The sequence below is a fragment of the Equus asinus genome, chromosome 13, assembly GCF_041296235.1.
Source record: "Equus asinus isolate D_3611 breed Donkey chromosome 13, EquAss-T2T_v2, whole genome shotgun sequence".
Lineage (NCBI taxonomy): Eukaryota > Metazoa > Chordata > Mammalia > Perissodactyla > Equidae > Equus > Equus asinus.
Genome location: NC_091802.1, coordinates 50,423,034 through 50,435,057, shown reverse-complemented (window position 1 = coordinate 50,435,057; position 12,024 = coordinate 50,423,034). Strand labels below are relative to the sequence as shown.

At 34.7% G+C, this 12,024-nt stretch overlaps 1 protein-coding gene across 7 annotated transcripts in view; it reads left to right on the top strand.

Moving 5' to 3' along the window:
• Positions 1-12,024, top strand: part of ABCA8 (ATP binding cassette subfamily A member 8) — a 67,045-nt gene that overhangs the window by 37,730 nt on the left and 17,291 nt on the right. For 5 of the 7 annotated variants that reach the window (XR_011493912.1, XR_011493911.1, XR_011493913.1 and 2 more), the window contains exons 19-23: positions 3,149-3,347; positions 4,687-4,853; positions 6,754-6,887; positions 7,425-7,562; positions 10,143-10,250. Coding sequence is in view for 3 of the 7 variants with exons in the window: in XM_014847676.3 (XP_014703162.1) it covers positions 3,149-3,347; positions 4,687-4,853; positions 6,754-6,887; positions 7,425-7,562; positions 10,143-10,250 (746 nt within the window). In the remaining 4 variants the exon portion in view is untranslated. The remainder of the gene's footprint in view (positions 1-3,148; positions 3,348-4,686; positions 4,854-6,753; positions 6,888-7,424; positions 7,563-10,142; positions 10,251-12,024) is intronic. The other 2 variants (XR_011493914.1, XM_070483502.1) reach the window with 1 other exon arrangement.

The following is a 12,024-nucleotide window of genomic DNA, read 5'->3' as shown; positions in this document are numbered from 1 at the left end:
GTTTCTTATAAATGATGTGTTTAGTGTGGTTTTAATTTTAATTTTAATGTGGTTATTGTTGTAATTATGTTTAAATCTGCCATTGTGGTTCTATCTGTTCTTTGCTCCCTTGTTTCTTCCTGCCATCTCTTGTTCATTATTAGCAAACCATTTTCTTTCCATATTGCCTTTTTAGCTGTACTTTTTCTATTATTTTTTCATAGTCACCATATAAATTTCAATAGGAATCCTTACTTAATAGTCTATACTCCAACATTATTATACTATTTCACACAAAATGTAAACACCTTCAAATAAATGCACTTCTATTTGTGTCTTTTCTTTTCTATGAGTTTGTTTTCATGTATTTGACTTCCACATATGTTATACATCTTTTTATACTTTATAATTATGTGTGCTTCAAATATATGTATGAGACAGAGAGAGAAACAGAGAGACAGATTTTAATGTTCTATTATATTTACCCATTTATATCCATTTCTGGGACTTTTAACTCTTTCTTTCAGATCTCACCTTTTATCTGGTATAGTCCACCTTTATCCTAAAGGACATCCTTTGGCATTTTTTGTAATCCATGATTGCCAGAGACAAATTATTTCAGGTTTGAACTGTGTGAAAATGTCTTTATTTTGTATTTTTCTTTAATAATTGGAAGATACTTTTGTTTGATATAGAGTTCTGTAAAGAATGTAGAATTCTAAGTTGACAGATGTGTGTCTGCTGGCCTTTCAGTATGCAATATCATTCCATTTTTTTTCTAGACTCTATTTATTTTGATATGCAGTTAGCCATTATCCATATCACTATTCTCCTTTATGTAATGTGTCTGTTTTTATCTATTTTTCAGACTTTTGTTTTTCCCTGATTTATAGGAATTTGTAGCTTCATGAGTTTGTGTTTTTTTGTATTACTTGGGATTCTTCAAATTTTTGGATCTGTGGGTTAATATTTTATGTCAATTTTGGAATTTTTTTTCTCTATATTTCTCCCTTCATCTCATTCCCTTTCGTCTCTCTTTCTGGTACTCCAGTTATACGTTTGTTAGACATTTTATATTGACTCACAGATCTCAGATACTCTATTTAGGTTGTTCATCCTTTATTTATCTTTGTGTTAGAAATTGGGTAACATCTATTTACCTGTCTTCATGGTCACAGATACCTTCTTCTTTTGTGTTCAGTCTGTTTTAAGCCCAAGAAATAAACTCCTCATTTCTGATATTGTATTTTTCCATTCTAACATTACCATTTCTTCTTTTTTATAATTTCAGTTTCTCTGTTGAAATTCTCCATATGCTCACTCATATTATCCATCTTTCCCATAACATCTTATAACATATTTATCATAGTTATTTTTAAACCCAAGTTTGTTAATTCTAACATGGTCCAAATGTGCGCTGATGACCCATATCAGCGACTGATTTTTTCTTCTCCCATATGAATTACATTTTTCTGCTTCTTCATATGTTTTGTAACTTTTATTGTATGCTTGGCATTGTCATAAAAAAAATCAGTAAAACACTGAAATAAGCAAAGTCCAGAAAATGACATGATTCTTACTCTGTCAAGCTGCTGATGTGGATGACTGGAATTGATCTAATTTGTGTTGAGCAAGTGTCTAGGATTTTGCACAGCTTTTGTTAGATTTAGTTGATTCTCAGGTACAAATGTTTTCAAGGAAGGATCAGGCCTTTCCCTTCAGCATGACTTAATATTCTAGCACAGGTAAAATTCTAGAGAACTCTCTATTTTATACAACCCCACTGCCAAATTTATCAACAACAGAAGATATCGCCCTGATTTTTCAGCCTGCTACCATCTTTGGTTTATTAGTTTTTTAAGATTTTTGGTTTATTTACTAGTAGGAAGTTAACATGACTCTCCACTCTTGACCATAGCTGACCATGCCATGGGAGATCTCACCACCTCACAACCTTACACCCATACTTTAGCATGTCAATGTGTTGTACCCAGCCAAGGTCAATTCTACCTCAGCATCTCTCTCTACTCACTTATCCAGTGACCGACCTTGGTGGACTTTCTTCACCAAGGAAGGCCCCATGCACCTTGATGATGTCTTGTAAAAGTAAAGACCGTATGTATCTTAGTGTGGATCTCTCTCAGCTTTTCCTTCCTGTCTCAAGCCTTTGGTGTACCATTCCCATGCACTTGAGGAAGTTCTCACGGGAAAGAATTGGTAGACAGTGTAAACTCATTTTGTGAGTTGGGCACGATGTGACTCTAGTCAGTCATGCCACCCCACATGTGACCATAAGAGTTTGTTTAATCTGAGTTTCTTTCTCTTTATTCATGTCTAAAATTGTTCTCTCCTCCTTCTGCCATGCCCATAAAGATGAAAGCAGCCAAAGGCATCATCCCCTCTAGGAAGGGCGCTTCCCTTTATGAAAGTTATTCTTTTTGGCTTTATGCCCTCATCTATCTGATGGATTAAAAATAGCTGTTATTTATTCTTTTGGTAAGAGAGATGACAGTCTCTTGCAATCAATTGGAAGCAAAAGATCCTTGAATTGTTCTTTTAATATACTGTTGACCATTGTCTTATGTAAACTCTTTATTCATAACTGGAATGGAATGTTTTCATGTCTATGGTGAAGCATGTACATTTATGGGTGTGTGTTTTTTGAGGTTTGATATCAGTCTTATTTTAGCATCATACAATGGACAAGATCCTGAGTGTCTAGAGATTGTAGAGGATATACAAAAGAGTGCAGCCTCACGTGATGTGAATAGATTTGAAACCCTTCCAGTAACAACAATTTACAGTTAACCTCCAATTTGTTGCATGTCATTTGTAGCTTGTTTCTCTAGGTGAACACATAATTGTTTCCTTTACCAAATTTCTGAGTCACACCTAGACGCTATAATGATCTTGCATATTTATCTTAACCTCTTTAACGTATCGTCTGTATCCAAATTGTCTGAGATTACCTTTCTACTCCTTTTGTCCAAGAAATGAATCTTTCATCTATTTTTCTAGTTCAGGGCAGCAGCCAATAACACTGCATGATGCCTCCAGTTATGCAGAAGACACTAACCATGATATCCTTGATAAAACAAACTCCTAAAGTAAGCTCAATAAAGTACCTTTGAAGTGGGATTTTATAAATTGTTTACTTTTTGTTTTGCAGATATTGCTGTTTTGGGAGAAGTACAAGCAGAAAGAGCTGGAGACACAGAAAGGCTTGTTGAGATGGAACAAGTTCTCTCTTCACTTAATGAGTTGAGAACGACACTCGAGGGCATGGCTCTCTGGAGACAGCAAATCTGCACAATTGCAAGGGTTCGCTTGTTAAAGTTAAAGCATGAAAGAAAAGCTCTTTTATCACTGTGAGTATCAGAGTGCCATAGATTTTTTTCAGTCAATGCGTTAAAAAAATAAATCTAAGGTGTAAAAATGAGAGAAAACAAACATAAAATAAAAATAAATTTCTGCATCTACAAAATTGGGTAAAGTATAATACCCAGTCTAGTCAATGGTCCAAGTAGTTACCTATTAGCAGACTAGCAGGTGGAATTTATAACATTTCAGAGTTAATGTTAGCAGAAATGTAATGTAAGTTGGTGTAATATGTTTTCCCATAATATTCCCTCTCTTTCAAATTTTCCACTGTTGTAGGTGACAGAAACCTTGGAATGGGGAACTTTTTTCCCAGTATCCATATGCCGATGCCCTATTGTAGATGCTATATACTTATGCTACTGACTCTTCCCTGGATGTCCTGTCTGAGTATATCCTACTTGCTCTTACCTAGATGTCATGGTTCCCTCCAGCCCTCTTAAGTAATGGTAGCTTACTCACCAAACCTACTGTGTGCTTGATGGGCACTATCCTTGCTCTTAAGAACCATATCTCCTCTCACTAGCTCCCTGCTGTCCACGGTACTTTGGCTGTCAATCAGTGCCTTCTCGATGAATACTTTAAGTAAGCATCAAAGAGATAGGAGGCTTGGCACATAATAGAATCTTAATAAATACTTGCTAAATAAATAAGTAATGAGAATTCATTGAGAATCTTTGATAAGGAGATTACTATGCCTTATGAAAAATCTTTAATGTTAATTTGGCAACAGTGTGTAACAGCATCTGAGAGATGCCAGTCATTTAGCAAGAATTCAGACAGGATGTAATATTGTAAAATTAGAAATGAGGACTGGAAGTTTCACTAAGATATAGTGAAACTACACTAAAAATTTCTGACATTTCAAATCAAGAATACAGTAGAATAAAAATTGAAATTTTGAGCCTGGAGACTAAAGAAATCATACAATCACTAATAGGAATAGGGACTATGTGAAGTGAAGGACTTGACATGAAGAAAATTGAGTATAAAGTGTTGATGAATTAATCAGCCGAAAGGGAGAGCATAACACTGGAATCCCAGGAGAGAGGCAGAATCTGAAAATAGAATTAAAGGACACGTATCCCATGAAATTGTGTGGGATAGCAAATGGCCGGAGAGCAGCAAGAGAAATGAACAAAGGATAAATCTACATTGCATCATCTCTAATTTAGAGGTAGGAACAGGGCAAAATGCTCAAGAAATGAGTCAGAAGGCTTTATGTTTAATTTTCATGATTTCTTGATATTATTAAATTATAACCTGTTCAGACAGTCTTAAAAGGTTAGGAAATGACTGCATTTTCATTGGCACTTTTCTTCTGTGTAGGCTATTGATTCTAGGAGTCGGATTTTGCCCTCTTCTTTTGGAGTATATCGTCATGAAAATATATCAAAACAGTTACACGTGGGAACTTTCTCCTCATTTATACTTCCTTGCTCCTGGACAACAACCCCATGCTCCTCTCTCTCAATTATTAATCATCAATAAAACAGGTAATAATATGATGAATACTCCATTCCAAATACGTTCACTGTTCAGAGCATTACTTAGAAAACATAAACATAAGAGAGAAAAACGAGCTTTTGACTTCAGCATGTGTTAAAAATGATTTATGAGGCTTGGAGATGAAGAATACAAGCCTAAAATGGAGCAAGAATTAGGAAAGTATTTGTCAAGGAGAAATAAATGATCTGGTGGCAGTTTGGAAAATGAAAGAGTTTATACCAACAAACATTTTTACAGCTTGAGACGTAAGCCACTTGCCATACAATTTATTCACTTAGAATGTACAATTCAATGGTTTTTAGTGTATTCACAGAATTGTGTAACCCTCACTACAATTCATTTTAGCATATTTTCATCTCAAAAAGAAATTCCATATTCATTAGTAGTCACCCCCATTCACTCTGCCCCCAGCTCTAAGCAAACACAAATTTACTTTCTGTCTATGGGTTTGCTACTCTGGACATTTAAGATAAGTAGAATCATACAATATATGATCTTTTGTGACTGATTTCTTTGACTTAGCATGATGTTTTTAAGGTTCATCTATGGTGTAGCATGTATCAGTATTTCATTTTTTTAATTGTTGAATAATATTCTATTGTACGGATATACCACATTTTATTTATTAGTCATAAGAGGATAGATATTTTGGTTTTTTCCAACAATTGACATTATGAATAATGCTGCGATAGATGTCCACGTACAACTTTTTGTGTGGACATTTTTTCCATTTCTTTGGGATATAACCCTAGGAGTAGCATTGTTGGATCATATGGAGACTGCGTTTAACCTTTTGAGAAACTGTCAAACATTTTTAAAGTGACTGCACCAATTTACTTTTACACTAGCAATTTGTGAGGGTTAAAATTTCTACACATTTTCACCAACACTTGTTATTTTCTGTCTTTTTTATCGTACCCATCCTACTATGTGTCAAGTAGTATATTGTGGTTTAATTTGCATTTTGCTAATGGATAATGATGTTGAGCATCATTTCATGTGCTTACTGACCAGTTGTATAGCTATCTTCTTTGGAGAAATGTCCCCTTTTTTGGCCATTTAAAAAATGGCTTGTATGTCTTTTTTATTGAGTTCTGAGTGTTCTTTACATATTCTAGATAGAAGTCGTCTATCAGGTGCAATAGATTCTCATTATTCACAGATTATGTATTTGCCAACTTGGCTACTCACTAAAATTTATTTGTAACGCCAAAACCAATACTCGTGGCACTTTCGTGGTCATTCACAGACACGTTCAGAAAAGTGAACATTTTGAGTTACCTGAGACACACATTTCCAGCTGAGGTAGAACAAGGCAATACCTTGCCTTCTTGATTCGTTTCTCACACTTCAAACAAATCTCCTCTCTGCAGTCTATTTAGTGCCACATTTTTCACATTTTTGTGCTTTTTGTTGGTGATTTTGCTGCCCCTCAAGTGTAGTGCTGAAGTGCCTTCCAGTGTTCCAAGTTGTCTTCCTGTATCAAGAAATATTTTGAAAATCAATTAATAATCTAGCAGTAGTGAAGTGAGATTTAGCAAATTTAGTGGTTATTTCGTATAAATTATCTGTGTCATTAAATCCTTACTGTTACAGCCATTCATTGCAAGATTCTAGGGAAAAAATTTTGTCCCAAATACCATAGGGTGCCAAAAAAGACTTTTACATAAGCAGTAATGGTAAGCAAACAAACATTACAAAGTAAACTCCATGAGAAGTGGAGAGATTTTTAATTCACAGTAGTGAGCATGTTATCATGTGGAAAAATATCCTGACAGTCCATATTACAGTAAGTATCATGTAATGACGTTTATTATCATTTCACTGCACAACTTGACATTGATTTTCTTAGTTTTGTGATACCTGATATATTTAACTGCAAATTAGGGGCAAGCATTGATGACTTTATACATCCTGTGGAGCATCAGAACATAGCTTTGGAAGTGGATACATTTGGAACTAGAAATGGCACAGATGACCCATCTTATAATGGAGCCATCACTGTGTCTGGTAATGAAAAGGTACGCTGGTCTCTATTTAATAATTTTTCCCAAAGATATGGAAAGTTCATATAATATCAATATACTCAGGTCTCCAATTGATGAAACAAAATGAAAAACAAATACTGCTTTCATTTATTATTTGGTAAATTATATTCATTAGTATGATAAATAATTTGTATATCAATCATTGTCTACCAACACAAACGGTGTGTATTAGCAAAATAAATTCTATACAATACCCCCTGTCAAGTGCATATTTAAGTCCGAAGAATTCATATTTCCTCCCAAGGCTTTTATAGTACATATATTCTGAAACTTCTATTTTCTTCTTAAACAATAATAACACTTGATTCTAGCCTGAAGCCAGACACCTGGTGTCCTGAAAATCAGATACAGCCTATATGCATGTTTCGTTTTATTTACACAATATTTGTTTTTTGTTTTGATTGTTTGACGACATTTTTAACACATGACTTCTTAATTAAAATATTGAAGTTTGACCTCTTTAAAAAAATAGATCATTGAGAATTTATAATCATACATTTTATATTATAGAATTACAGCTTTTCATTAGCATGCAATACCAAAAGACTGAATTGCTTCCCAGTTCTTATGGATATTGTTAGCAATGCGCTACTTGGAATGGTTAATCCGTCAGCGCATATCCAAACTGACAGAAGTACATTTTGGGAGGTAAGTATAGAAACTTATAGACTCTCCTCCATCAGGAATCTCCCAGGTCACTCTTTCAAGTGTTAGAATCTTATTCTTACGAGTAAAGCACTGTATAATAAATTAATATTTGATTCACGCTAGCTCTGTGGCTTTGGAAAATCAGTCCACTTTTCAGAGCTTAAATCTTTTTAATGTAAAATAGAAATGACAAAATATTTTTCAGAGACAATGAAAGTGAAATCCTATGCAGCACTATGACTAGCACAAAAAGAGTGAAAGAAAGAAGGAAAGAACCAAAAAAAGAAAGAAATAGAAACCTTATTATTATTACTTTTAGAAATGCTACAAAAGAAAACAATTTAGGACAGAGTTCAGGCTGGAATTGCAGATTGGTTATGTTAGAATTACTCTAGCTCCTTGTCAGAAATATTAATTCCTTGGGCCTACCCTAGACCTACCAAACCAACTTTTCCATACATTTGGGCAAAAAGCCTTATTCCTTGAAAAAGGCCCAGGTTATTGGAACATGTACAGCCCTTTAAGTTTGAAGACCAGAATACCTATCAGAGTTTGTAATTATTCCTTTCTGATTTTTTCCTAAATATATTTCTCTCTCTTAGAGAGTTCTTGGAGCACAGGGACGATATATTTTTAACACATATTGCCCCCTACCTAGAATAGGTCCTGGCACTTAAGAAGCAGTAAATGAGGGGCCGGCCTCATGGCTGAGTGGTTAAGTTCATGCGCTCTGCTTCAGCAGCCCAGGGTTTCGCTGGTTTGGATCCTGGGCATGGACATGGCACCGCTCATCAGGCCATGCTGAGGCAGCATCCCACATACTACAACTAGAAGGACCCACAACTAAAAATACACAACTGTGGACTGGGGGGCTTTGGGGAGAAAAAGGAAAAAAAAAAAAAAGAAGCACTAAATGACTTATTTGTTAAATCCTTAAATGAATGTCAGAGGTCAGCAAATTATCTATATCCCACTCAACTCTAGGGATTTATGATAATATAAATGGCTAATAGCCATTTATCCACTGGCATATAAAACGGGCCATGTACCCATCATTATTTTCATATGCTCCAGCAAGAGCTTGAGTTACATTTTTGTTACATACCTCTTTATGTGCTCAGGAAACAAAAATTACTTTCAGTCAGAGTGTGTAAAAAACTTAATCATTAAAGCAAAAAGTTTTAGTCATCCATCAAGTATTAATTAAGAATATATGCTCTGGTTCATTTAATTAACCTCCTGTATACCTGTGAAGGTCTTTTCAATTTTCTGGTGTCTGAGGGCAGGATACAACCATTGAGCAAATTGCCTTGGGCTTCCATCCGTAAAAACTCCCTGTTTTAGCTAGACTGAGTCTGACACCAACCAGCTCAGTTGACCCGGTATTTATGTGCCCATATTAACTTTACTATATCCAGCAACTCATTTTATATTCTACTCTAATTTACCTACTCCTTGCTCAAGTAAGAGACTTTTGTAGTTTCAGACCATGCTTCTGTCCTGCCCAAAGTCAATTAATTTACCACTGAGCATTGAACCTACCCAGCACACAGGATGTTCTGGAAAGATTCTGACAATAAGCTTAAATCTCATGTTTCTGTGGTTAGCAAAGGTCTCTCTGATGACCATTCTGGCTCTAATTATGACTTTTTCAGTAATGTGCTTCATCAAACAACTATGTGAATCATGAAAGTAACATGGGGACTGCTTCCAAGACAGTCTGTGAATCTTCTATCCTTAAAGATTGTCACAAACAGGAGCCACAATAAGCATAACTAAGGGCACAGGTTTTCCTTGGCAATTTCACTTCCCCTTAGAGAGCCTCTTCTTTACTTTTGAATCCTCAACTAGTATTTATATGGTTTATGGTATACCTAAAATATAACTTATTATCACTGTGCGCAAAAAACATCTGATATGATTTTTGAGTCAAGCTATCACATATGAAATAATTGAAGGTCATTTAGGAAATTGAATATTTCAACTGTGAATTATCATTATTTATTATTTAGCATCAGAATAAATTTTAGAGTCACAAGGTAAGAAAACGAAAAATCTTATTCTTATTACTTTCCAACTTTGTAATATTAGTAATTCATTCAACTTCTTTGAATCACTTTCTTTTTTTCTTTTTTGCTGGGAAAGATTTGCCTTGCACTAACATCTGTTGCCAACATTCCTCTTTTTTTCTTTCCTCTGCAAAGCCCCAGTACGTAGTTGTATGTTCTAGTTGTAAATCCTTCTAGTTCTTCTGTGAGCCACCGACACAACACGGCTGCTGACAGACGAGTGGTGTGATTCCATGCCTGGGAACCAAACCTGGGCTGCCAGAGCAGAGCACACCAAACTTTAACCGCTAGAACATCAGGGCTGGCTCTGAATCACTTTTCTTATCCGTAAATTTGAATATAAAGCCAAAAGTCAAGCTTCAAAACCGGATGGATAATGAAAGAGTTTGGGAACCTCAAAGGGGACCTAAGGCAGGATTATATATAATTGGTTGTATATTTTTAAAAATGTATTCCAGAAAATGAATTTTGAATTTCTTCATTCAGCTCATCCTGTTCTTTGCATTTTCAGGACGACCAGGTTAATCCACTTGAATTCCTGGGACATACCATTTTCTGGTTGGTTTTGTCATCCTGTTGTGCTCCTTATATTGCCATGAGCAGCATTGATGATTATAAGGTAACAATGAGTAGCTGAAACTCTTGTTAGTTTGTATAATTAGAAGCTGAAGGTAATATAATTACAGGATTTTTCATGAAGCTATTTATACATGTTTAATCGAGCAGCCAATTCAGATGTAAATCCTAAGTTATAAAAATAAAAGGAAGTTTTATAAATGGAAATATAAATGTCTAGATAAATAAAATACATTACTGATAGAGAATAATTCTAAAATTTATATGGATACAGAAGAACCCAGAATAATCAAGATAACTTTGAAAAAGAAAAACAAAGTGGGAAAGAGGCACTCACAACTAGAATATACAACTATGCACTGGGGGGCTTTGGGGAGAAGAAGAGGAAAGAAAAAAAAGATTGGCAACAGATGTTAGCTCAGGTGCCAATCTTTAAAACAAAAAGAATGAGTTGTATTAATTAAGGATAATCATATAGATACCTGAAATGGAACAGACATTTCAGATATAAACCCACATAGACATCATCAGGTGGTTTTCAATATAACTGCCGGAGAATTCAAATGGGGCAAGGTCCGACTTTTCAGCAAATTGTACTGAAACAACTTGATATTGTTATGAAAAAAAATGTTCTCAACACTCACCTCACAGCATACACAAAATTATTTTGAAATGAATCATAGATCTCGTGGCAGACAAATATTTCTTAGATGGGACAGAGGAAGCATATATTATAAAACAAAATGATAACTTGAAGTTAAAATCTTTTGTTCTTTGTAAAACACCAGTAAGAAAATAAAGAACTACGGGCTGGGAGAAGAGTATTCACGATATTTATATATCTAACAAAAGATTTGTATCAGGAAGATAGGAACTCTTATACCTCACTTATAGAAGATAGCCTAATTTTAAAGATGGGCAAAATATTTGAACAGATACTTCACCAAAGAAAACGTACAGATGGAAAATACTCCTATGAAAAGATGGTTGATGTCATGAGTAATCCAGAAAACAACCCCACTGAGATAGCTTTACACACAGCAAATAAAATGAATAATGTTAAAATGACTGACAATATCAAGAGTTTGTGAGGATGTGGAGAAACTGGAACTCTAATGCATTGCTGGTGGGAATGTAAATTGTACAATCACTTTGCAAAACAATTTGACTCTTTCTATAAGGTTAAAATTACATGTAGTCTATGACTCAGCAATTCCTCTCCTGAGTGTTTACCTAAGAGAAAAGGAAACATCTTCTCATATACGGACTTGTGCATTAATGTTCTCAGCACCTCTATTCATAATAGCCAACAACCTGAAACAACCCAAATGTCCATCAAGCTGTGAATTAATAAGCAAATTCTACTACAGCATGTAATGGCATACTACTCAGCAATACAAAAGGAACAATTAATAAAAATGAATCACATGGATGAGCTTCAGAACCATTACACTGAGGGAATGAAGACAGGCACAAAAGAGTAAATACTGAATGCTTTAATTTATAGGAAATGCTCAGAAAGCTAGAACTAATCCATAATGACACAAAGCAGACCTATGGTTTCTTGTAACCAGCGATAAAGGCTATTGACTGCAAAGAAGCATGGGAAATTTTGGGGGGTGATGGAAATGTTCTATAGCTTGATTATGATTGTGATACAGCAATATATGCATTTGTTGAATTCATGCAACTGTATACTTAATATCAGTACTTTTTATTGTTTGAAAATTATATTTCAAAAAAGTTAATTGAAAATTCCAATGTTTGACAATCTATAAATTTTCATTCACAGACACTCTTTCATTAATCCAAATGAA